Here is a 27,719-nt window from a genome sequence, read left to right on the forward strand (position 1 = left end):
CCATCCTTGTCTGTCTGTTAGCCTGCGTCAGTTACCCTGCCAGTCTGTTACTCTCATCTCTGTTACCCTTATTTACAGCTTCGTTTCGAAGAGGACGCCGAATAATTATTGGACACCACACTCGTAGGTCATCTGCAACTGTATTCAGCCCGCGGAGGCGACATTGAACGCTGCGAGATGAAAATCCTGGGAATATCCCTGTATGGTCCTCTATAATTTCATCTCAACTATATCGTCCTAGTCATGTTCAATAGCCATTGTACTAAACGTTGAACCGAACATTCTTGAAACCGCCTATCTTTCTCAAATGGTCAATCGAAAACCAATTCAAATTACAAGTCCCAAATAACCTGTGACCACTGCAGCCAAGTACAGTTTCTTTTTGCTCTTCTTCAACTTGCTCCACTGCGCTGGCATCTTAGCAAATTTTCGCTTCAGAACAGCATGCAGCGACGACATTCCAAAATTCCGCGGCGAACAGCTCCTTCATGAGCGCCGCGAGATGTGCACATCATAACGTGCACGTCAGCGCACGGCACACGTGGTATCCAGTCCACACTGAGATAACGCACGGGGGTAAAAACGTATCGTCGGGAACGCATCATATTCGAGAGTCTCGCTCCCATGACCCAGTTCGCGTTAAGATGCGAGGGGAACGAGCAGGCGAGGGAGAAAACGGACTGAGTGACGAGGCTCCCATAGCGGGACGATGTACGGACACACACAGTTTAGCCGTCCGCATGCGAATGTTTACCTGACATTTCTGTCTTAAACGTATCACTGGTGTTTCGCCGCCAAGTTTCAAAAGCGAGTTTCACTTGACCTAGCGATATTCCGTATCAGAAAAATATTTTTCGAGTCAAATCAGCTGTTGTACCTCATGTATACATGGTCCCTGCACCCACTCCAAATTCCAGGATGATACTGGTTCTCGACGGACACTCCTTCTCCCAATTAAATGATTTGTTTAACGGGCTAGATATAAATGATAAGGAGCGCATAGACTTTCACATTCGACGCGGCTCAGACATGGTAACGTCGTACCTCCCACAGATGGGGTGTGTCTCACGTTTTCTTGGAGGGTACACGAAGGAACCTTGAAGTGCCTACGTTCAGACGGATTAGTCGTCGAAGGTGAGTGATGCATTTATAATCTCGTTCCTTTAGCCTTTCGGCCACACGGCGGCTAACAGTAATGACTACCCGTTAGGCTACATTAGAAGCGACTACCATTACGCTGTGTGTGTGTTTTTTTTTTTTTTAGAAACATTCGCTTATAGAAACTCACTTGTACAAATTTATCTGTAGAGAACTCCGGCCTTCTGAAACATCAAATTATTTCTATATGCGTACATTACTTCAAATATAGTATCGCTGACAGTTTTGCACAGTATAATGTTTTGTATAAAGTATCGCTGACTCCCGTAGAGCAGCATTCCCCGAGTGAAAGTTTGAGATTTGACTGGTCTTGTCAAAAAGTGGCAAGCTATGTCTCGGATTGCCAATCGCAATTTTCACCTACATGGCATCATTTGAATCGAGGGAACCACCCACCCTTCGCGCAGTAGACGAATGCCTTCATTACACTCGTCGGACAACGCGACACATGCGTGGGCACATACATGGAATTATAATCCAACTCCATCACGAAACCTCGGCGCACGAAGCGCTGGAAATCCCGGTTTGTCCCTCGCGTATTCTTCATTACCTTTCTGGTACTGTGGATACAATAAACATAACAATAAGGAATAACAGAAGTACACTCTGACACATGCTGGAAATATAATCAAAACTAATGCAGGAAGTCATTGAAAAACACATGGAGACGTAAAACAATTTCACTGATGCATCGACGAATGACACCAGGTAAACCTAAACTTGTGTCGTGCAAGGATCGAGTGTGCTCCATGCCATCGGTCTGTCACACAAGACGTAGTCCACGGAGGCCGAGCTTTATGGAGTATTGATGGATGATGGATTTGAAAAGTTCCAGGGAGCAGCGCGCACCCTGGCAGGGCGTGCCGGGAAATGCTGTGCAAAACGACATCGATTTGCTATCGTCTCCGATCGTCGTCGCCGTCGTACTGGTGTATGCATTCTCGCTGTCGTTTTGCACAGCATTTCCCGGCATGCCCTGCCAGGGCGCGCGCTGCTCTCTGGAACTTTTGCAAATTGCCTTTAGCAGAGCTGCTATCAGAATCATCAGTCTTTTGCGACACACCTCGTGCCCGTGCCTAGCACGATCATTAAACATTCAGTTGGGCACTTGCATTCTGCGCAGACAAACCTTACGTGTAACATCACAGTATCATTACCATTATTTATTACTTGCCTGCCTTCTGAACGGTTGTCGTTCCTTTGTGCCCCAACATTTGGTGAACCGACGCTTCCAAACGCACCTATCATTCATCGACTTCATACACAAGCCTCAATGCCTCTGGGAGAGCATGAAGACCGATCCGCCCCTCCAACAGCTTCCGTGGCTGCTGTCGCCGTCAAACTACCGCCATTTTTCGACCGCAACCCAGCTGTGTGGTTCATACAAGCTGAGGCCTAGTTTAAACTAGCAGGAGATACGTCTCAACTGACAAAAGTCTACCATGTCACCTCTGCTCTAAATCCCACGGCTGCGGACCTTGTGCACTTTTGGAAGTCACTTCCAAAAATGCAGAAGGATGGGTGCCCATTACGCCCTATTCATAGACGCCCCTTCATATAACTTAGCCAAATTCCTTGCGGAACTCCTGGAACACCTGTTATTTCAGAACCGTCTTTCTGTACGTAATTCACTTGAGTTCTGTGAGCTTGTTCGTGATCTCTCTGTGTCAGATGACGAAGTGATGATGTCGTTTGATGTGGTTTCTTTATTTACTAATGTGCCGATTGATTTAACATTGACGATAGTACGCGATCAGCTGCATAATGATTGTAATTTACAGGGCCACAGCCCTTTCTGTTGATGACATCTTAGACCTCCTAAAACTATGTTTGGAACAAACGTTTTTTTTTTGTTTTTTTTAAGGGAAGATGTATAAGCAGGCAGACGGGTGCCCTATGGGTAGTCCTATTTCTATGACCATTGCCAATCTGGTTATGGAATATGTGGAGGACAAATCCCTGGAGAATACACGGCCGCTTGTGACGTTTTATCGACGATATGTGGACGACACGTTTGTGGTTAGTACAAGAAGTTTTAAGACTGCTTTTTTCGATATCTTAAACGACATCCCAGCATTCGTTTTACTTGTGAAGAGGAATCAGAAGGAATGATTGCATTCCTTGATGTTGATATACATAGAGGAGCAGATGGCGCCGTGAAGACAACAGAGAACACAACAAGAAACCATGTGACACTGGCAAGGTTTTGCACTACAAGTCGGAACATCCTCTGGAGCACAAGCAGGCTGTGGTACGATCCCTGCTATCCCGTTCCATCAAGATTACCTCGGACCCTACAGAAAGACTGGAAGCAATATACGTGACATTAACAGAAACCTGCAGAGAAGAGGGTAACCTAAGCAATTTATTCACGACACTTATCGACGGATGGAACGTACTAGGCAGAGAGCGGAAGAGACCTCGGAAAGATCCACATATGTCACCATTCCCTACATAAAGGGTGTGTCAGAAGAGACACGTCGGACACTAGCTCAAGTAAACAGATAAACTGCTTTCAAGCTTCAACCCACACTCAGGAATCTGCTCAGCAACCCAAAAGATACGACAACACTGAACGATCAACATGGCGTCGTCCACAAAATATCATGCCAAAAATACCCGGCGATGCACATCGGGGAAACCGGGAGAAGGACAAAAACTAGAATGAAGGAACATAAAAGAGATGTTGACAAGGCCGCAAAGAAGCAAACTGAACAATGTGAACACGCGGTAAAAACTGGACACAGATTAGGTCTCGATAATCCAGAAATTTTAGCTCGTGGGGGTCGTTCGGGGTTAAGATAAAGGTAACCAGCAAAGAAGCTATCAATAGACATCCCGGCCCCCTACCGGAGTGCTACGCACCCTTGTTACATTAGAAGGGGCCTGCAGCTTGTGGTACGTCATTCTGATAATGAAACTCGAATGAGTTTCGACACGTCAAACATTTTCGTTGTTGTATTGTTGTCTGCCGGTGTATATACCCATTAAAGACAATTCGGGCTTTTTGAATTCCTTCGAATGCCTTTGGTCTGCGAAATGCAGCACAGTCTTTTCAACAGTTCGTCGATTCTTTCACCCGTGGCCTGCCTTTTGTCTTCGCTTACATCGATGACATCCTCGTAGCGAGACACTCCGTCAAGGAGCATCACAGCCACTTTCGCCAATTTTCGCCCGACTGCCCGAGCACGGCATCATAATCAACGCTAGCAAAGGCGAATTTGGAATCTCGTCTCTAGATTTCCTTGGACACAGAATTTGCTCCAAAGGAATTACCCCGCTCCCGGACAAGGTGAAGGCGGTCACGGATCTTCCCCAGCCAACTTCGGTATGCAAGCTTCGTCATTTTTTGGAACTCATTAATTTCTACCGCCGTTTCATCCCCCATTGCGCCGACATTCTACGTCCCCTTGAGAGTTACCTGTCTACCATACCGCGCACGTCTCACCATCGCCACATTCATTGGGCTTTCCCCATCCGGACAGTCCTCACTGCGACCACTCCGCTGAGGGGGGCCTCCCTCTGTAGCAGAGCTGCTATCAGCATCATCACTCTTTTGCGACACATCTCGTGCCCGTGCAAGCACGATCATTAAACATTCAGTTGGGCACTTGCCTGTCTTCTGAATGGTTGTCGTGCCTTTGTGTGCCAACAGGCCCATTGTCAATTCATAATATAGCATAAACGCAGGCTAGCTGCTGGTATATTTTTGTCTAATTCGTGTTGCCCATTGCTCAGGCTTGTTTCATCATCAAACAATTTGGAATATTGCCAGTGTAGCAATACCCACCGACTGGAGAACGTTAAACACTTCAAAGAGTGACTTTAAAGCACTTCGTACAGTGTATGACAAAAGTGGACCTGCAGTTTTTGTGCAGGTCATCGTCACAAGTTGCTGTATTCTCGTAGCAGAAGGGCACAGCTTAATCCGTTGGTAATTGGTAATTCTGTATTGGTGCCGCTGACCTGGAGGCGCATCATGCTCACCAGCGCAATTTTACGCAAAAGGCGAAATGACCAGGCGCCTTCACAGGCGAAAATGCAAATTGTATGCTTCGCAACATCCAGCACCACTTGCGTGAAAATAAATGGTCAAGAGTGGTGGCAGCGACATGGTTGCTTCACAGAATAGACCCTGTCTTCCATACCTCTATGAATCTGTGTATTACCACCCGTGCTCCGAGCACCGGTACCACGTATACTCCGACAATTAGAAGCTTCACATCCTCAGACTGAATGTTTCATTCGCAAATGCTTTTCCTCATACAATCAACCTCTCCGATACGCTCAACCTCTGGCGGGAGTGCAGATTCGCAGCATATCCTGATAAAATGGGACCGCTTTCGTATGATCCGGCAGGCGCTCTGTAGAACACTGGACGCAATCGATAGAAGACTTACTGCACAACTTTCACCTGTATCTTTTCTTGTGGTCATAGAGGAGGCAACATCATTGCATGCAAACATAGTTGCTCTGGAGGAGCCGGCCTCTCACGCAGTGGGGTCTACATCTGCATATTTTTCTCTGGTATCATCATCACCATTGTCTATAGGCGCCCACACAGTTGCATAGCTGGGCGTCCTCACTCATGAGGATCCTCATGAAGACGCCTCACCCTCACCTCACGACGATGAGGTGAGGGTGAGTGAGGCCAGACCACGCTGAATGTTGCTCACGAGGACAGTCGTGAGCATTGTCCCTCATGAGGCCCACCGTGAGGGCCCTCATGAGGCCAGTCGTCGTGAGGCCATCAATACGTGAGGGTACAACGTGTTCTGTGAGGAGCCTCACGGATGAGGCCATGAGGCTTTTCGTGAGGGGCCTCACGGATGAGGTGATGGGTTCGGGCTCCTCTTTGCTGATGCCAAACACTAACGTTAAACCTCACTGTGACAGTAGCAACTGTTACCAAATTTATCCAAGCACAGCACGAAGCCCTATAAACAGTTTAATGCCGCGCAGTATCATTAGTACCAACTACCAACACAGTAGTCCAACGCCGATGTATCATGTGAAGATGACGGAAAGTTCTTTTGAGGCTCATGTGCCTCCGAGTGACTTGAAGACACGTCAGGCCATGGGGGTATTAACGAGGTGAGGGCACGTGATGACGATGAGGACTCGTGAGGCCATGTGGGTCCTCATTAGGCGAAAGTACGTGACGCGCAGTGAGGACATGAGGAACCTCATGAGGGGAGGACACGTGAGGATGAGGAACCTCATGAGGTGAAGATAAGTGTTGTGAATAGCCTCATGAGGTGAAGGCATGTGAGGATGAGGATGGTGAGGCCTCTCGCGATGTGGATGCCCTGAGGTGAGGTTTGTGAAGACAAAATACAAAATGGAAGGTGAGGGTGAAGGCGACTGAGGTTTAGTTACTGGTGAGCAAAATTTTGTGGCGGTGAGTGAGGCCAATAAAGTCTGTGCTTCGTGAGGTGCGGATGAGTGAGGCCGCAGGAAAATGCCCACCTATGCACAGTTGTGACAGTGCCTCTGTACCCGCAATGCAGCATGCTGGGATTTCACATGCATATGCACTCTTGCAAATCTTATTCCACAAATTCCGCGGGCTTCTCCTCAGGTACCCTCGGAAACCAGATTCAACGACCCCTATTGGAAGTGCGCGAAAAGGCTAGGTATCGATTATGGTCAAACTTGGTTCATGCGTCCGTGTGTAGATGGAGGTACAGGGGTATCGCTCAATTTAGGCATCCTGAGAATGTATTTTTCTCTCATCTCGATTTTATATTGACGACTGATTTCGTTCGGATTTGGGTATCAACATTTTTACCCACAAAACAGGCGCTGCCTACGCGGGTTGTTTGTGGTTGTGCAATGGCGCTGATTGCCCCGTTTACGTAGGAAGTACAAGGGTCGTTTCCGCTCATACACGCTGTGGATCTGCTACGAACACCATTTGTAGTTACTTGTTTCGCGCCGAATGACGCTCAGTGGGAAGTGTTCAGGATGATGTAGGAAGAAGAAATATATAGGAAGCCACGGGGCTTAATCACTTCCTACGTTCGCGAGCCAACGAGGGGCGGAGCTCTCGTTAACACGAACATGTGACACGTTTCACATGACGCGTGACACGCTTTTTTCGTTAACGGGACAAAGGCGTAATCTCTTGCTCGCATAACGACCGACGGTGGTGTCTGCCTAACGAATGTGTTCGCGTGCTCGCAGGCTTCATCGCCTACATGGCTCATGATCTAACGAGGCGCGAGGCACTCGGGAGCTCGAGCACGTGGTGTATGATGCGCTCTTTTCGTTAAAGTGACAGGGGCGTAATCTCTCAGTCCAGTTACGATCAAATCAGATCGTTTGCCTAACGAGTGGGTCTACCCACTCGTTAGAATGTGAAACATCTTCATTTGGAGATTTGCAGAAACGGAATTTCTGCAGAAACGAACATGTATTGCTCCAAGACTGTGTACAAAATGACATGCTCCCCCTTTCATCGTATTTACACCAGTGGTTACATGAGGGCTGTGAGATATTCTCGAGAAGATGCAGATGAAGACCAGGAAGAAGACGAAGAAATGACAACGACAAGCCATAGACAAACCATGCGAGCTATCCAAACAAAATTAAATAACCTCATTGGTCGAGAAGATTGCAGCCTCGTTGGCAGCTGTGGTTCGTTCAGGGCGGTGACATCACAACACGTAACGGCTCGTTACGAGCACGACAGCCTCAACGAAGAAGCTAAACGAGGAGCAAAGATTGTGCCACAGCAGGGCTTCGATAAGTTTCTTTGTTTCGTTATTCGTAACGACTCGCTGATGTTGAAGCTGCCCAAGAAAGATGGCGGAGTGATTCTTCGCTTGGGCGATCACACAAGCAGCTAACTGTGCCCCATGGACGTGATGGCGTCAGGATGTCTTTGAACTGGACGAGACAGATTTTGTAAAGTTCTTCCGTCCGCCAAGAAACGCTCTCCGCAACGTTTGTGAGGACTTGTGACCGTGTACTTCACTCCGTCTTGATAGCTACGGGTGTTGTGATGAACAACGAAGGCGAAATGGATGCATATAGTAGTGTTCGAATTGTTCTCTTTAATAGTACATTGCGGACATAGTGTTGATGTAGCAATGAAAGGAAGAGCAAAGGATTCTGTGTATTTTCTGAGGTCGTTTGTCGAATAGTTCCATAACATTCTCTTGCTTCGCGGTGCTAACATGGAATTAAAACAGTTCATTGACGTTCTGTTCAAGCTCACTAGAAAACTGTTGCACTGCGAAGTTATTTTATTTTAGGCGTCAGGATGCCTTCCAACTGGACCAGATAGATTTTGTAAAGTTGTTCCGTCTGGGAAGAAATGCTGTTCGCACTGTTTATGAAGCCTGACTGTAAGGCTGCGCGTCGACGATTATCCTTACAGTGACGTACATGTTTGTTAATTATTTTCACACGACTAGCGAGCCATATATTGAGACGGGAAGAAAAGAAGATGACGAACGAGTCTGGGAACGAACATTGGAACGCAATGAGCATGTATGAGAGCATGAGAATGCGAGGTATCGGAACAAATGAAACAGTCCTATTGGTCAGAGAAGATGCAGCCTCGCTGCCAGCCTGCTCTTCGCTCAGGGCGGTGACATGACAACACGTGAGCGCTGGCAACGTGCAAAATAACCACAATGAAGTAGCTTCACGAGGAGCACAGATTGTGACCACGCAAAGCATCGATAAAGTTGCTCGTTTCGTTAGCCTGAGCGACTCGTTCAGCTGTCTCGTGCCGTTAAATTGAACGTGTGAAACTATTAAGCCCCAAAGTCTCTCTACCCAGGTGATGGTATTTTTTTAATCCCCCATTAGCAGCCTAGGCCTTGGCGATGATTATTGGAGGAAAGAAGATCAGAAAAGAAAACATGAGGCAGAAGCATGAACCACTGAATAGAACGACAATTGCTCAAGCATACACTGGAACTTTTGTGTAGAGTTCTGTCAATTGCGACACAATCGACGACCTTGCCTAATCATGACAGGTTCAGGACACGGAAGTTTCTACGAAATTTGGAGTAACTTTCCTTAATATTGGGTTCATAGCAGCTTGTTAAATGGGTTGAGAAATCATGTAAAAAAGCATATAGTTAATGCATTCTTTGCAATATTGTAGTCTACATCCACAGTGTCTGTGCATGTAGGTGGCATATCCAATGAACGAACCCATACTTCTCTCCGACGCAGCCTGCTTTTGTACTAACATTTACAAAATTTCGGGGGCTTTCTTCGATGGAGATGTCAGCGAGGTTTAGGGCGCAAAATTTATTTTTGAGACTTCAGTGATGGTAATTGTGTTACTGAGCCGATAACTTTGAATAGTAAGTTGCAGTAATAGATGACAATTCTGAAATAGCAGAAGAGCCTCTCGCTGGCGACGACGACGGCCGGTGCCTGGCAGAGGTGGGCAAATGCCCTCACGATCTTTGCCCTCACCTCAATTTTCGTCACAGATGTTTTTCCTCACCTCACCTCATTTTTTGGGGGACTTTGTTCCTCACCTCACCTCAACCTGCTTTTAAAATTATTTTCCTCACCTCACCTCAACATTTTTCAGAACACTTTTTCCTCACCTCACCTCATTTTTTTCTTAAAAATTGTCCTCGACTCAACCTTCATTCTAAAGTATCTTCCTCACCTCACCTCAACATTTTTCAGAACACTTTTTCCTCACCTCACCTCATTTTTTTCTTAAAAATTGGTCTCACCTCAACCTTCATTCGAAAGTATCTTCCTCACCTCACCTCAACCTTCTTTCTAAAATATATTCATCTTTGTTATAATTTTTGCCTCGTCGAGCTCACCTTAACCAGTTTCTGTAAAACGTTTTCACTTCACAATTGCTCTTTCAATTAGGAGTGACGTTGCTCATAGCCACAGTTGCTTCGTGGTGCTAACACGGAATCAAAAAGGTATTAGGAGTGGGTAGATGTATACGTTGCAGTTGGCTTTTTACTGCTTCGTTGGTTGATTCCTGACAACAAGTTGCAAGTACCCAGAGCTAAGATTCATTGCCTTGCTTGGTTCGTCCTTCTTCCAACAAGTATCCACTACATGTACGATCAGTAAAAATTGGACGTCGGGTTCATGGGTAGAGAAGTTGCACAAACTGAGCAATTTTGAGTTGTTTTTCATACTGACAAGGCAGGAATGGCTTTTATCAAGTATCTCTCAAGCGAGAATGATAATGGAGCTGCGGAAGTCGTTTTCGGTATGCTATGCAGCTATACTTCGAATTACTTGTACATTTTGCATTTTTGTCGGTTATGACTTTATATTATCGATCAATAATATTTAAATAGCAGGCGTATTCATTTGCAGCCGGAATTCGGGGACCTTTTCTTCATGACCCTTGTTTTGAAGCGATCAGGTAGACGTGCTGTACGGATTACTAGTGACTTATGAGTTGACTTACTAATTAAATTACTTTATGTAGACACAGACCTCTTGTGCGTTTTCACCTAACTTCATTGCCGTACTAAAAGCTCAAAACTTCAAGATGTTGCAATACGGAATATATGCCATTATTTGCGCTTATTGCACTTAAAGCGCGTGTTGTTGCCTCCATTTCTTACATCAGTCTCTGATAAGGCCATTGGTTGTCATGTACTATCGTTCCAAATAATACGTGAAAGACATCTGCTTACAGACTGACTAGTTTGGCTTTGTTGAAATCTAAACACTCAAAGCACACGTAACTATACTTTGACTTTGACTTGACTTTATTGTTTCCAAATTACATTGAACAATCTGCTACCATTGTGGACTGCGAGGCCAAGGCCTCTTTGCTACTGACTTGTCCATGTGTCTCACATCATGTATGTGACTCAACTGACTAGTTTGATTGTGTTGAAATCTGAGCTAAATACATATAAAGCACACATAAGCTATATTCACTTGTACGTGTATCTGATCTGACACGTCTATCATGTATCTGACTCGACTGAAAGTCTGGAACTAACGCGCTTAAAGCGAACACATTTTAGTGTAGAGAGCCTATGCTACACTGGTAATAGAAAAAGCTGGCTCTCGGTGCCCTTTTAAGAGATCGCGCAATTGAAAATAGCCGCTCCACATTTCCTCAACCTCCCTCTCAAAAATTTTTCGTCACCTCACCTCACCTCAATCTCAATTTCGGAAATTTTTCCTCACTCACCTCACCTCAAAGTCCTTGTCAAAAAATTTTCCTCACCTCACCTCAACCTCCTTCTTAAAAATTTTCCTCACCTCACCTCAACCTCCCTCTCGAAACATTTTCCTCACCCTCATTTGCCCTCGTGAGGATGCCCACCTCTGGTGTCTGGTGATCCAGCGTGTTTGATTGCGGTGGGACGAAATTGAGAGAGGAGCGGTAGACGTCGAAGACTCTGCAGATTTTTGTGCTTTTTCCTCCCGAACGTGCTATGCTCCGTAACGCGGAAACGTTACATGAAATTTCTAAAGTGCCAGCCACGTAAAGAATCGAAAAGACGTAGATTATCTGTCAAAATAGCCCAGCTCAAAATAGCAGCAAAGAGCCCAACTCCCGTTACCGGTTTAAGGCGCCGTTTCACCAACGCCAGTTAACAACTAAACTGAGATTACGTTTTGTTAAACTTGATGTTAATCGTCATCCCTGTGTTATCAATTACTCTATGTGACCCTGTTTGACCGAAAATATCGCTATTGGCATTGGCGAAACAGGGTGGACGATTAGCACTTTAGGGAAGTTTAATCTAGGTTTAAGTGTTAACTCGCTTTGGAGTTCCGGGGCACTATTCCGATCCACGTCGGTAGCGCGAACGTGTCGTTCGGGAGCGATCGCACGTGGGATATGACGCAACCTAACGCTAGCGATGAGAATTTTGTATTCTCTGCGCTCTAAAGGCGTCGTGGCGCTCTAAAGGAGTGGCCATTCGGTAGAAACCGACACCGCCATGGTCGGCGCCGGCATTTAGATCTAAAGCTTGCTTTTCTCCACATTTACTGTCTTACAGCCCCCCCCCCCCCCCACTCACCCCAGGGTTGCACACCTGTCTGGATTTCAACCGAACAGTTCGGAAATTCAAGGCAATTGCGTTCGGTGTGCGGCTGAAGGAGTGATGCGGACATAAAATGTTTGGAATTCGGCAGAGTCGAAGTAAAAATCCTACGACTTGAGCTTCTCGTATACGTCAACGCCGTCAAAGATTGAGCGACAGTTAAAATGAGCAATCAAAGCTGCGTTACGAAGATCACAAGCCACATGACAATACTGTAGACAACTTCTCATCTATTATTAGAGCGCTCCGTACCCAGTGCTCAGCTTTCAAGTCTGAAGAATTTGATACGGTCCCTCACAATCCACTTCATCCTATCCAAGACAGGGCAGAAAATGGAGCGAGGCGTGGCAGGGTCCAACAGTAAAAGGCCCCCGTAGAATCAATAGTTTGCGATAGTTCACACAGCACTGGGCACAGTGCAAATGAAATTGACTGGACCTCTGGACGTACGTATAAAAATGCGATATTATGCATTCCAGCCGGCCAATTAGAGCTTTCCTGCATGGTCTCTCATTTCGGTGTGTCTCGGCTACGATCGACTTCAACTGGTTTTCGGCCTGACGCCAAGTTATTTGCCGTTTGACATAACTAAAAAAACCTTTACTTAAAAAAAGACATTCCATACACTGTATTTATTCAAAGGTCGATGTTTACATATACAACCCCAATGCGTTGCGCTTGCTATCACACTGTAACCAAGACCGAGGTTGCAAAACGAACCTGCTCTCTAATTCCTAATAACGAGCGAGTCTCACGAGCGCATACAATTTGGTGACGAACCTCTTAACATACACTGCAATGGACAGCACGACAATCCCCCTCCTCCCGTTGTACGGTATTTACCGACAAAAAAATGGCACCCCCCCCCCCCCCTCTGCTGAAGTTCGATGTCGCGGCTGAATCTCTCCACTCCTTTTGCCTGTCTCGTTGCGTGGCGGCAAGATGCTGGTGAATAAATAGGTCTCTCACTGTTCACAATCAAATGGCGTCAGGTGCTACAACAGCGCATCCAACTTGGTAGACTTGAACTAATAGCGTAAAAAATTAATACGTAAGAAGAGGCCCACATTAGAGTTTAGCATTTCATGTCTGAATAATTTGATGTAATTGCCAACATATTATTAGTTGTACGATGTTGTTCTACTCCAGTCTCCCGGTAACGCGATCTTTTTCAGCGCTTTTTCTAAAGATGTCTACCGGAGTCTTCCGTGAGGCATACGTGTATCTCTCGGGTACACGCCGTGTTTCTCCACAAAGCTAATGCGAACTAACAAACAACACATTCCGCACATAATTACGACGTGCAATTTCGAGACGATGCATCCCTTGGGTTGGAGGCTCCTTTTGTCTCAGTGGTGGACTCGGAACGGGGGAGCACGCTCATGAAGGCACAAACGTGGATAAAGACGTTAACTGATTTGTGTACCTATTAAACAGAAGGGACCCGTGAACCACGTGAAGGAACTCAGCTTAAAGGGATTGCGACAGGTCATCCCACGTTATCCTAGAAAAACGCAGAAAACGGTTCCTGGCGTGCATGTGAACTTGCACCGAAAGCGTCAAAGCGAAGAGTGTAATAGAAGCGGAGAAAATGGGCACCGTGGATACCGAATCTCATGCAGCTCTGATATCACTGCCCTCGCCGCCGCCATGAGGCGGCGTACGAGAAGTCACGTCCTTACGGCTCCCAATGGAATGGAATGGAAGCAACTCTGAACTCTGTGACGCCTGCACATTGCTCGGGATTCAGTTCGGGGACTTGTATTTCGCTAAGTACGACGCGTAGAAAAATATTTATTTTTTCCTCAGTATTCTGGCGTGCTGTACAATGTGTCCATGATGTTATGAACCACATTTCTTAAGGTGTCCCAACCCCTTTAATGAAACGGCGACGTTCTCCGTGCGATTTGTTTCGATTTCGACATGTTTATCAACCCCATCATTATGTCACGGTGACTTCTTTTTATCTTGTCCAGAGTGGACTGAAATAAGCGATAGAAAAAAGTTATTTGTAACTAAAAGTAGTCATGGGACGAACAAGCTATATGGATAAAAATAGTAGGTTCCCACCGTGAGTCCAACTATAATTCCAGGGTCGTGAATGGAATGAAATGGTCGATAGAAAAAAGTAATTGTAACTATAAATATTCACGGGACTAGCAAGCTATATGGATAAAATAGAATCTTCCCAACGAGAATCCAACTACAATTCCTGGTTTCAGAGTCCAGAATGGAATGAAGTAATCGATGCAATAAAAGACAGTGTAACTAAAATTATGCTCTGGTCTCCCTTCAAATCCGCGTATTGATCTTTCGATCTATCGCGGTGGAGGGAGGCGAAAGGGAGCCGGTCCTTCATATTTCGAGAAGGGCCCCTTGATAACGCGGTCCGCCCCCGGGTGGGCCGCGTCTTGGAATGCGCGGCCCGTAAAACGGTCGTCGGGGCAACATCGCTTGCGGTGTTGTTTCCGGGAAGATTTTTTTCTAAAGAACTAAAATTATTCACGACACGAGCAAGCTATATTTATAAAAATACAAGGTTCTCACTGAGAGTGCAACTACAATTCCTAGTTTCTGACCCCAGAGTGGAATGAAATGATCGATCGACAGAAGAAAAGTCATTGTAACTAAAAGTAATCACGGAACGAGAAAGCGATATGGATCAAAATAGAAGGTTCCCACCGAGAGTCCGACTACAATTCCAGCTTTCAGAGTCCAGAGTGGAATGAAATGATCAATAGAAAAGAGTCATTGCAACTAGAAGTATGCACGGAACTAGCAAACTATATCGATAAAAATAGAAGCTTCCTACCGAGAGTACAACTACAATTCCTGGTTTCAGAGTCCAGAGTGGAATGAAATGATCGATCGACAGAAGAAAAGTCATTGTAACTAAAAGTAATCACGGAACGAGAAAGCGATATGGATCAAAATAGAAGGTTCCCACCGAGAGTCCGACTACAATTCCAGCTTTCAGAGTCCAGAGTGGAATGAAATGATCAATAGAAAAGAGTCATTGCAACTAGAAGTATGCACGGAACTAGCAAACTATATCGATAAAAATAGAAGGTTCCTACCGAGAGTACAACTACAATTCCTGGTTTCAGAGTCCAGAGTGGAATGAAATGATCGATCGACAGAAGAAAAGTCATTGTAACTAAAAGTAATCACGGAACGAGAAAGCGATATGGATCAAAATAGAAGGTTCCCACCGAGAGTCCGACTACAATTCCAGCTTTCAGAGTCCAGAGTGGAATGAAATGATCAATAGAAAAGAGTCATTGCAACTAGAAGTATGCACGGAACTAGCAAACTATATCGATAAAAATAGAAGGTTCCTACCGAGAGTACAACTACAATTCCTGGTTTCAGAGTCCAGAGTGGAATGAAATGATCGATAGAAAAAAAGTCATTGTAACTAGAAGTATTCAGGGGACTAGCAAACTACTACTTCCGCAACTACTACGAGCAGACTACTTCCAAAAGGTGCTCGAGGATCACGGCGACGGCAATAAATTTGCTGCATTTGGTCTGGTCAAACGAAAGACGCGTATTGAAAAATGTGGCCGAACAACAATGTCAATACGTCTCGCATCTTCATTTCGAGCGGGAGTTTACGTGGATGACTCCACCTCAGGCAGTTGACGCTTATTTACTAACTTGTCTCGTATCGTTCGGTATTTTGAGCACTTCTAGTTCGTCTTACCTGCGAAAAGAATATTCCGTATGGAAGTGGTGGAAACGTAACCCGGGTGTATAACAACTATTTTCTCGACGACGATATGTGACGAAAGTGGATATAGAAAAGCACCTGTTGGGAGTCACATACTCGAAGCATGTTCAACAAAGCGTCTGATTGTCACACGCGTGCATGTACTCCGCACGTTTCGTTCACGATGCATATAAAGGTAAGAGACGTTCTGCGAGCACGATATGTATGAGACGGCGCCGGACGCAGCTCAAACTAAAAGTTGTCGACCGGCCGTCACGCAGTCAACTGTTAGCGGCAACGGTGTCCAAAGAACTGGGATACGCAGTATTGAAAGGTAGGTATTACTTTGTTGATAATATCCAAAAGTGACGTGTACAGAAATTGTCGGCACCGCACGAAACGGCAGTATCTCGGTAGTATTGCGAGAAGGAAGTGCTTGATCCAGCAGGCTACATCAGTTTGCTTTGCATACTCCCTCTCTAAAGTAGTATGTATCCCTACCGGAGCTGTATATCGCCAAACTATGCTCAATAATGTTGTCTTGTACCTCTTCAGTAACTGACACTAACTGATGAGAGTGTGTGTGTGTGTGGGGGGGGGGGGGTACTCCTTCCTGTGCCAGAATCAACACCTATTAATGGGTCACAAATATAACAAATCAAATTCGCAAGCTTCACAGCTCTATTTAATTTTTCCCTGCACATTGCTGATGTGAGAAAAGTATTGCATAATATAAATATGTAAGTTATATCCACAAATCAGTGTTGTGATTATATGATGTTCAAGCAGCAAAAGACAAGACAACCTTGTTGACAGGACAGGACGACAGGTTGCTCAGAGCTTGCTGCTGAACATCATTATGACTACCCGATACCAATAACCCAATTTTAACACAATTGGTCAGTGCTGCGGACGTACATTACAATAAGTGACAATAAAATATGACTACATAAACACTCAACTTCCGCAACCTTTATAATCAACGTGCTGGAATATGTTAGCTTGCAACTGCTGACAGCGAATCAACATCTGAGTCAGCATGGGCTCATGAACACACCGGTGTAACATGAGCAAAAATAAGACTGACGACATGTCGACAAGTTGCAAACCGCTGTTCCATCTTACAAATTTGTCGTGCACGTCTAGGTGTTTTTCATATTTTTTAAACATTTCCACATCTTTCATATTCAACGTGCTGAACATGTTAGTGTGCAACCCCTGATATCGAATCAAAATCTGAGTCAGCATGGGCTCATGAACACACCGGTGTAACATGAGCAAAAATAAGACTGACGACATGTCGACAAGTTGAAAACCGCTGTTCCATCTTACAAATTTGTCGTGCACGTCTAGGTCTTTTTCATATTTTTTAAACATTTCCACATCTTTCATATTCAACGTGCTGAACATGTTAGTGTGCAACCCCTGATATCGAATCAAAATCTGAGTCAGCATGGGCTCATGAACACACTGGTGTAATATGAGCAAAAATAGGACTGACGAGATGTCGACAAGTTGCAAACCGCTGTTCCATCTTACAAATTTGTCGTGCACATCTAGGTGTTTTTCATATTTTTTAAACATTTCCACATCTTTCATATTCAACGTGCTGGACATGTTAGTGTGCAACCCCTGATATCGAATCAAAATCTGAGTCAGCATGGGCTCATGAACACACCGGTGTAATATGAGCAAAAATAGGACTGACGAGATGTCGACAAGTTGCAAACCGCTGTTCCATTTTACAAATTTGTCGTGCACGTCTAGGTGTTTTTCATATTTTTTAAACATTTCCACATCTTTCATATTCAACGTGCTGGACATGTTAGTGTGCAACCCCTGATATCGAATCAAAATCTGAGTCAGCATGGGCTCATGAACACACTGGTGTAATATGAGCAAAAATAGGACTGACGAGATGTCGACAAGTTGCAAACCGCTGTTCCATCTTACAAATTTGTCGTGCACATCTAGGTGTTTTTCATATTTTTTAAACATTTCCACATCTTTCATATTCAACGTGCTGGACATGTTAGTGTGCAACCCCTGATATCGAATCAAAATCTGAGTCAGCATGGGCTCATGAACACACCGGTGTAATATGAGCAAAAATAGGACTGACGAGATGTCGACAAGTTGCAAACCGCTGTTCCATTTTACAAATTTGTCGTGCACGTCTAGGTGTTTTTCATATTTTTTAAACATTTCCACATCTTTCATATTCAACGTGCTGGACATGTTAGTGTGCAACCCCTGATATCGAATCAAAATCTGAGTCAGCATGGGCTCATGAACACACCGGTGTAATATGAGCAAAAATAGGACTGACGAGATGTCGACAAGTTGCAAACCGCTGTTCCATTTTACAAATTTGTCGTGCACGTCTAGGTGTTTTTCATATTTTTTAAACATTTCCACATCTTTCATATTCAACGTGCTGGACATGTTAGTGTGCAACCCCTGATATCGAATCAAAATCTGAGTCAGCATGGGCTCATGAACACACCGGTGTAATATGAGCAAAAATAAGACTGACGAGATGTCGAACAGTTGCAAACCGCTGTTCCATCTTACAAATTTGTCGTGCTTGTCTAGGTGTTTTTCATATTTTTTAAACATTTCCACATCTTTCATATTCAACGTGCTGAACATGTTAGTGTGCAACCCCTGATATCGAATCAAAATCTGAGCATGGGCTCATGAACACACCTGTGTAACATGACATGAAGTTGCAAACCGCTGTTCCGTCTTACAAATTTGTCATGGACGTCTAGGTAATTTTGATATTTAAACAGTTGAACAGTCATGAACACACTGCCATAACATTAGCAAAAATAAGGCTGTTCCATCTTGCACATTCGTAATGCTCGTTTAGGTATTTTTGATAAGAAATATTATAATCATCAATGATGATAAGGGCTTATTCGATGCAGAAGCATGGTCTTTGATGCAGATATGTGGGATGTGCAGATAGGCCAGGGGTAATTGAAGACGTTGACGTAGATCAACTTATCCTTGAGTTTGTCATTTGCTCCAGGTGTAATGATATGAATGGAAAGCCTTCACTTATCACGGTGACAACCTCCTGCCGCTTGCGGGAATGGATAGAGAGAGCAGCTTCCTTCGGCAGACTATCCAAGCTGTGATACATGTGACGAAATGCCCAAGTCTGAAATTTCGCATAACGCACCATGAAACACACATTTTTATATGCAAATAAAAAGCTGCGCAACAAAAACAAACCTTACAACATCTTTCTGGAGGATACAACACCACGTGTACGTGACGGATCGAAACAGGTTCCGGATTGTGCGCACAACACATCCTGGTATTGGCGAGCAGTGGCTACACACACACCTGCAATGTTTGCACAAGTTAGAATGGTGTCACGATCAGGCGGAACATATATACGCAAAAAAGTGCGCTTTTATGGATGAATCTTACCCGTCAATCGATTCCGGATCATCCACTACTTTCACTGGCTAACCACGTTGTTGTGGCAAAGGGTCAGTAGGTATAGGTTCATCGACGTCCCCGTTCTTCAATCGATCGGCGTCGATGAGCTCATCTTCACCGCTTAGTGACAGGGACCCGTCACTATCGCTAAATTTGCTATCAGACATTACGACGTCGCGCGTGACAACTTCCAAGCGCAAAGCGCATACACCTCCGACTGTATTGTGCATTGCGCTTCGGTCGCCCAATGGGCGACCTGCCACCATAAATACCATAACCACGTCACATGTGACGTTGCATGAGAGGGAGTTGAATCCAGCTGCAACTTCCGTCGTCTGCTGTCACGGCGTATTCCTTCAAATTTCTCGAAAACCACTTCGTTGTTCTGGTTGAAACTTCGCGACTGTGTTTCTGTAGCAGTCTTGAATATAATTTCAGCTAAGTTTCGGAATCTCTCGATCTGTACGAGACCGTCTCTTTACCTCTGTACGCAATAAGGGGATAAGTCGAAAAATCCCAAACTGAGAAAGCTTGAAGTAAATATTTGGTAAAGTAATTGCAGCTGGGTTTCCTCGAATAACGCAAATCCAATATGTGTAACATATATGTAGGTCATGCATGCATGTCCTGATAGCATCGTTTTTGGGTGTGTGACTTAGCAGAAGTGAACAAAAACCAGGAGTATGACATATACCCTTTTCCATGTATGGCCGCACGCACAAGGTTTTGGTGCAGAGAAAAATAGCTCTCACGAGCCAGACTTTGATGGCTGAACAGTGGTGATACCAGGTAGGGTGACGCTACCTGTGCGTAGTGGAGCAGCCTGGATCAGGCTCATTGTCCTGCTAAACGAACACAATCTTGAAAATAATGTCCTAGATGAGCACCATAATATGACTTATTAGCTTAGTGCACATGTTTTTTTTCTCTCTATTAGAACGCTCAGTAGCAATCCTGGCACATTCACGTGAGGTAGGAAAAACGTGTTTTTCGAGTGAATTCATTCGTGGTAAGTAAGTTCAGTAAGTTCATTCGCGCATGGTACCACGAATTTAAGCTACGCCATTTGTATGCGTGTGTGAAAAAGGGACCCGATCTCACTGCCCATCATAATGAGACACATGCAATTCTCGTTTCTTACCATCGTGTAGCGAGTCGACGATTTGCAATATGGTCCTAAATTTTCTCTGAGACCAACATACTGGTACGTAGATGTCATTTCAATAAAAAAATTCTAAAAAATGAGATAAGTCGACTTGTCCCGTAATGCATACAGAGGCTGAATTACAATTCCTGGAGTCGAATGGAAAGATAGATAAAAAAAGCCATTCTAACGAAAAGCTAGACACGTGGCGAGCAATCGCTATGGATCAGAATAGGAGTTTCCCACAGAGAGTACAAGTAGGATTCCTGTATTCAGAGCCCAAAGCAAAATCAAGTGGTCCATAGAAATAACGGGTTGCAGATATCAGTTCAATGTACGATCACAACCGCAATGCGTTATGATGCAATAATGCTACACAGGATAACGCGCTGTGGGGTTTGGCGCAATGAAAAACTTTTCTTTGACGCACGATGTGTACCTTTAATAGCACACATAACGATCTCGCAACGTTATTGGCCGATATGAAAGTGAAGGAACCGCAAGGCCGCGGTTGGTTCCTGAATGATAGTCCTTCAAATCTCTAGAACTTCCAAAGTTGGAATATGCACCTTCCGTGTGGGATACTGATCACCGCACAATCTCGAACTCGGTAGAAGCAGTACGAAAACAGGGCAACCCGATTCATGATCGGTAATTACACCCGCACCGCCAGTGTCACCGCAGTGACACTGGCGGTGCGGATGGAATTGCATATTGTTGCTGTGTTCCATAGCTTGTTATGAAACGTAACATCAATCTGCCTTTGTTTTCCACTCGCTGAACAATAACTCATCTCTCTTTGTTTCACAAAATCCAACAGCCTACATACATCTCTGCTCGTACCGACCACTCGCAGAAAGTGAACATTTTCTTATGCTTGAGAAGGTCATTTCATTGGATTCATTTCTGCCTCGTACATCGCTGGAATGGAACTGCCTTCCCGGTGCTGCCACTATCTCCATAACCGACGCCAAGCAATTTAAGGAATGATCATGCGACCATTTCGCTGCATAGTCATTTCTCAATCTCCACGTTGCACACTTGTGCTGCCATTGTTTACTCTAATCCGCACAAATTTTTCTTTTTCTTTACTTCCACGTATCTGTGGAATTTGTTCATGAGGACTTTAAATATTTCTTTTTGTTACTTCCGTGTTAGCGCCGCGAAGCAACTGTGGCTATGAGCGGCGTACAGACGTGGACAGATGGAGAGAGAACAGCAGGAAGCAGTGGGGGAGAGGGGGGTTAGGGTGCGTCCTGGGCCGACTTCAAGGGGAACTGTGCCGACATTCGTCTGGAAAGTCTTCGGAAAAGCTCAGACAGCACAGCCGGTGACAGGATTCGAACCCGTGTCACCTCTCAATCTCAGCGTGGAAAGCGATCACCTTAACCACTATGCCACAGGAGCTGGTAAAAAAAATATTTCTTTATGCTGCTCATATTAACCTTATATTGTTAAACGTTAACAATTCTCCTCTGTATAGCCTCACGGCCCTGAGGGTAAATATGTATATGAATGAGTATATGTAAATATGTATATGAAGATCGCACAACACGGCAATCGTCCGCCTTCCGTCTGCATATCCTTTTAGGGGGCATAAACGAGCTCCCTGCGCGGGTCCCGTGGACGCCATGCGACTACAGAATCTTTTTTTTTTCCTTTACAGCGGTTGTGGCCCTTAGCAAAGTAAAACTATTGCATACTATTTCTGATATGTCTTACAGAATCGGTAACGTACGCTTCAGCGTGTCAAGTTCACAAATAACCTTGTGTCAACAATGTCACAATCAATCACAATCAAAGTCGACTGTTGCCGGTGGCAAACACCTCGCACGAATGATGCACACTAAATCTCGCTCGTGATAAGTTCAATTAGCAGACACGCAAGGTGCTAGGCTTTACTACACACGCATAGCCGCCAGCGAGCTGTATACCGGGAAAGCGGAAGAGTGGTGGCGCCATCTATCGTCCATGGTGAGGTTTTCGGCACAGGGACTTGGAATTTCTGAGGAATCAGTCCACTAATGCTATCGCATTAAACAAAGCCACAAAGTAACAGGGACGAAATGTGATCATGGGACGAGCAAGCGATAGGTATAAAAATAGATGGTTGCCACGGAGAGTCCAACTAGGATTATAGGATTCAGAGCCCTGAGTGAAATGGAGTGATGGATAGAAATGAGCCACCAAGCCACTGTGACGAAAGAGTAGTCACTGTACGAGCAAGCGAAATGGATAAAAACAGCAGGTTCCCACCGAGAGTTTAGCTCGCATTCCTGGATTCAGTGTCCAGTGTGAAATGAAATTAAATGAATGAAAGATTAATGAAAAAAAGAGTGTGGAATGAAATGCGACTGAAGTGTATAATTGTAAGTGTCACAACGGCGTATAGCGGAAGAGATGAACATATTCGGACTCGCCAGGGCTACTACTGGAGAATTTTCCACCCAGATCACACTGGAATTCACACCCGACCTCTCTCAACCCTAGCCCCAGCAACAGGAACACAAACACACAAAGCTGAAACAAGCAGCGAAATGTTAGCCTACCTCTAGCCTAAATCTACATGTTCGCATTCCGCAATCCTTCCGTCTGATCCAGCTCCCGTCGTTCCCCCATTCTGTTCGTTCTTGCCTTCCTCCCGCTTTTTAACCAATCCCTACCACTCCCAGAGAAAGGGTAACACTCATATCAATGAAAAAATGGCTAGGAAGCAAGCGAGCTGGTGAAGATGATGCATAATGTAAACAGGGACACGTGAACAGACACGTGTTCTGTCTGTCCCTTCGTGTTCCCTAGTCTCGGGGTTTTTACATTATGACTCATATCAAGTACATCCCTCGCAAAGCAGAAAACTTTGTAAGAAGTTCCACACTACGAACTGCAAGATGTACAAAACGATCAGTGTTGTTACTGTCTGAAAGTTTTTACTTTTTATTCGTTTATACTGCAGGCCCAGTTATGGGTCCGACCAGGTGTGGATAATCTTATTAATCCACGTATAAAAGATATCGTAATCTGCAATGGCGACAGCTTACTCGGGCAACCTATTCCAATCCCCCGCTGTGCTTTGGAAAAATGAAAATATGAGCCTCGAGTTTCGTTAACTCTGTTTCTCAAGTGGCATTGCATGATTCATTCTTCTAGAGCCAAAAACTCGTGGAGCCATAAAATTTATAATATGACAATCAAGTTGTGATGGAAACGCAAACGCAAAAATTTCAGCCTCGCCCTTTACACTCTATGAAAGTAGCTAGCTCTGTAGCTCCTTTCGGTGGGCAAATGTTGCGAAAAAAGAATAACTGCAGCTCTCTGTGACGACGACGAGGTCGATTACTAAAATGTTACTGCTTAAGTTACTGCTTCTTTTCTTCGACACATTATGGAACGTTGAGCACGTTTTGTGCTCGCTTGCTTTGTAGGGGTATTGTATTAAGTTTTCTTGTGTCTGGAGTTGGCCCAAGGACTCTAGTGGTTCATTCTAGGAGATGGTTTTACCGTCACTGTAGAAACCCTTTGATAGGACATGGTTGATCTGGTGATTTCTACTACACTAGGAAAGAGGGATCCCGCAAGAGTAAGTTCGTGCAATCAGTGTAAGAGAGTAATATTCGACAAAAAAGTATAAAAGGAGAGTAACAGGTCCCGTCTCTATACAATTAAGTCCGGTGGTGTCTAACGGCAGAATAAATCGAGTTTCGAAAGCCTAGTGCGGAATGACCCGAGTAAAGAGGTGCAGAAAAGTGCAAAATTAGAGAAGTCATAGTTGCTCGACATTTACTTCTTTAGGAGAGTGTTGTACATTTGGAACTCATTAGTCATTACCAACGTCGGCTGCCGTACATCAGCGTGTGCTCGAATAATGGTTTACTAGACATCGTTTCGACTCGCTTCTTGTAATCAGCCTTAAATATTATTTATATACATGGCTTCTTTAACCTCCATGTGCAGGTACAAGTTTTGCTGTAAACAGGTTTTCATTTAGGTCGAGAATGTTTCACATAATTACTTATGGGCAAGCACACGAGTATTTGGCTTCTATTTCCAAACTCCGGCGCACACAGCATTGTTTAGCTTTTGGAAAAACAAAAAGAAGAAGAATACTGGATGTTGGATCTGGAGTGATCATGATGGCATTAAACTACGTGGGAGTTAATCACTCAGTTTGGAAAAGTTAGCTTGGCACCAGGATCAGTGAAGAGCAGTGTTCACCCAACCATTGTTGAATAGCACCCAAACCATAAACGACGTTGTTCACGTTGACCAGCTTGCTGACAACGGAAGCAGCAACGTGCTTCGGTTTCCTGTTCATGGTGACTGGTTACTTGAAGTGCCAGAACATGTGCAGCAACAGCAGGAGGTCGTTTACCTTTTGTTTTCTTATACCTTTTGTCGAACCATTGAACGCTAAGAAAAACGTTTCGTTAGATTACTCATCTTCAGAGAAGTCAGACAGTTTGGTCCTGTATTGTCCTTCCGGCAAACAAACGGCGATTCTGCACCCATAAGGTATGAATTGCGGGAGGGTAGGCACAGCTAGTCCCAACGACTCACAATGCGCCCAATGTCGGCCTGACACACAATGTGCAGTCCATACGATGTACAGCGACCTTGCAACTCTTGCATCTCCCCACATCACAAAGACTGCAGCTTGTCAGGTGTCAACGGCTAAACTGGATGCTTGCCTTTCAGACGTGGGGAGTGATCGCCTTCTGTTGTTGGACAGAGGGCGTCCTGCCCCGTGGCACCGGTGACTGATGGCGTAGAGCTACCAATTTGTGGCTGAACGCATCGTGCAGCAGTAGCCGGGGGTGTGCATAAGCCACCGTGAACGGCATTGTCCTTCCGTTTCCACAGCTTTGCGACGAAGAAGACGCACGCGAGTATCGCTGGTGCTGTTAGGCTAAGCCCGGCGATGACATGTCCGCTGATTACACACCAAACGACGGCTGCACATAGGGGTACAATCACCAGGCCGACGAGAAGAGGGTACACCTGGAAGCGCCGACGCCTTTCGCGATTCCTGCCTTGTGGGTCTTCGTTTTCATCGCCGGGCTGTGCAGCGAGCGCTAACTTTTCTTTCTTTATTGCAATGACAGTGCCATCTGCACGTCTGCAGTGTTGCACTGCAGGCTCCATTGATAGCTGTAGCTTGCTTCGGCTAATTAATTTACGAGCCTCTTAGCCTGTTGAATCGTTGACGTGCGCGTTCGCCACGCGCCATCAGATTCATGTTGGCCTCATTTTCTTTAAAGGCAAGCTGTAAATAACGGTATTTTTTTCCTCCGCAAATGTGGGTTGTCGTGCTGGAGCGGCGGAACCACTGGAGCCGTTGACTGATATCACCATGTTGCACGAATCAGCCACTTCAAACAGGGACGTTAAAACGCACGACCTGATATTACTCATCGCATAGATGTGTTTCTTTTCTGTGCGCTGCTCTGTTGCTCCTCACACGTGTGGTTGTACCACCAATTAAAGTGGCCAGATAACTATTTTGAGATCGATTCTACGGAAAATTTACATGCTGAGTTGAATTTCACCCCATTTGTCCCTTTTCCAAAGGCACTACCAAAGGTTCGACTTCGGGGAGGTTCGAACGCCTGAAACACCCCTTGACTACGCTACTTGTACAACCCACATGGAAGTGGATGCTTGACAATGAGGAGAAAGTATGCATAACTGGTTTCCTACAGACGTTTACATGAGGTAGGAGATGCCAACACGACACTTAAAACTTAAATGAAACGAATGCGTCGTATTTGGTTTCTCTTTGGTTGCTTGGGCGCATTTTAGTGCCGAGCGATCTCCCTGCCGCTGTGGCGGCATGTGGATATGGGGGATTGTCCATTCTGGGCCATCCTTACCGGGAACTGTGCTGATATTCAGGTGCGTCCGATGTCAGTCGCCACATAAGGGGCCTAGCTTAAGTTCGAAAGATTCGTATAGCAGCAACTTTCTGTGTACAAGAAGATGGCGGAATAGAACGACACATGTCACATGCATTGTGGAATGACACAGGATATGTTTGAGAGCTTCCACTTACGGAACTCAAGGCAACTTCAAGTGTTGAGTGTTTGCCCTAAGCTAACATTTTCTCATATCAAACCACACACACTGCACACACAAAAGAAAATGCGAGCGCAGCTGGTCTCTCAGTTGTTCAGCCGAAGCGTGGAGAAGGGTCTGGAATTCTGCTCCGAGAGAGGCAGACCTGGTCTCGAGAACGCAAAGCGAAGATTGGATTTTTCAGTGAAGTTGAATGATGATCTCCAAAGAAGGCGTAACAGTAGGAAGCAACGCCTTGACGGCCTTGCTTCTTCCTTACACTGCTTAATAAACGGGACGATGACGTGGTACCGGGAAACCACACGCTTTCATTTTCACGTGACGGCCATTTATTCGCGCATTATTAAATATCAATGCAAATGAGACAGCTGTGCAAGCAGAAGAAAACTGAAGCGCAGAACAAACCAGGTCAGCTAAGAAAGCTTGCGAACCTTAAGCGCTACCCATTTGTGGGGTCATTTTTTGGTTTGCGCTTGTGTGAAAACAATAAATGATAATAAAACTTCGCTAATGCTGTTCCAGATACGATAGACAGCGTGCAGAGCAAATGCTAAATGTTTGCGCTTGCCTGGAGCTTTCCATGAAGAGAAGTACAGAACAGCAATTGCAACAGCAGAAGTACATAAGTACACTCACCAACATGGAAGTGATGAATTTGCGTGCAGGAAACTGACCACCATGACAGTGCTACTAGTGCTTACCAATGTTATCTTCAAACATTTGACAAAGCATTTCGGGACGTTCTTGGAATATGATGGTGGTGTTTATGGAGTAACAGCTATAGTGAGAAAGAAAACGCAAAAGAAAAAAAAAAAAAACGAATTACCCAAGCCGTCGCCAGTGTTTTAATGACTCATTCACTGTATCTCTTGTTGTGAGCTGGAATAGCCTCTTGCTTCTGGTCAGGGTCTCATGAACAGCCACCACACACAGAGATTGAGCACAGCTCCAGTAAGCTCTTGCACATAGCCTAATATGAAAATTAGCATTGTTAGGATGCCTAGAACAGACAGAACCTTGCCTGCGCAGTAAAGGAACAAAGCAGTTTCATATGTCAGTTGTTGTCCCGCATGCATTATTCTTGCATACAGGGTGTCCCAGAAAACGTGTCATTGAATTATAATAAAAAAACTACACCAGCTAGAGTCATGCG

At 45.0% G+C, this 27,719-nt stretch overlaps 1 protein-coding gene across 2 annotated transcripts in view; it reads left to right on the forward strand.

Annotated features, from left to right (window-relative positions):
* Window positions 1-27,719, forward strand: part of LOC135385380 (thrombospondin type-1 domain-containing protein 7B-like) — a 552,806-nt gene that overhangs the window by 359,671 nt on the left and 165,416 nt on the right. For both annotated transcript variants that reach the window (XM_064614667.1, XM_064614668.1), the window contains one exon: window positions 1,054-1,134. In XM_064614667.1, the coding sequence (XP_064470737.1) occupies window positions 1,054-1,134 (81 nt within the window). The remainder of the gene's footprint in view (window positions 1-1,053; window positions 1,135-27,719) is intronic.

Source organism: Ornithodoros turicata, chromosome 2 (assembly GCF_037126465.1).
Source record: "Ornithodoros turicata isolate Travis chromosome 2, ASM3712646v1, whole genome shotgun sequence".
Taxonomy (NCBI): Eukaryota; Metazoa; Arthropoda; class Arachnida; order Ixodida; family Argasidae; genus Ornithodoros; species Ornithodoros turicata.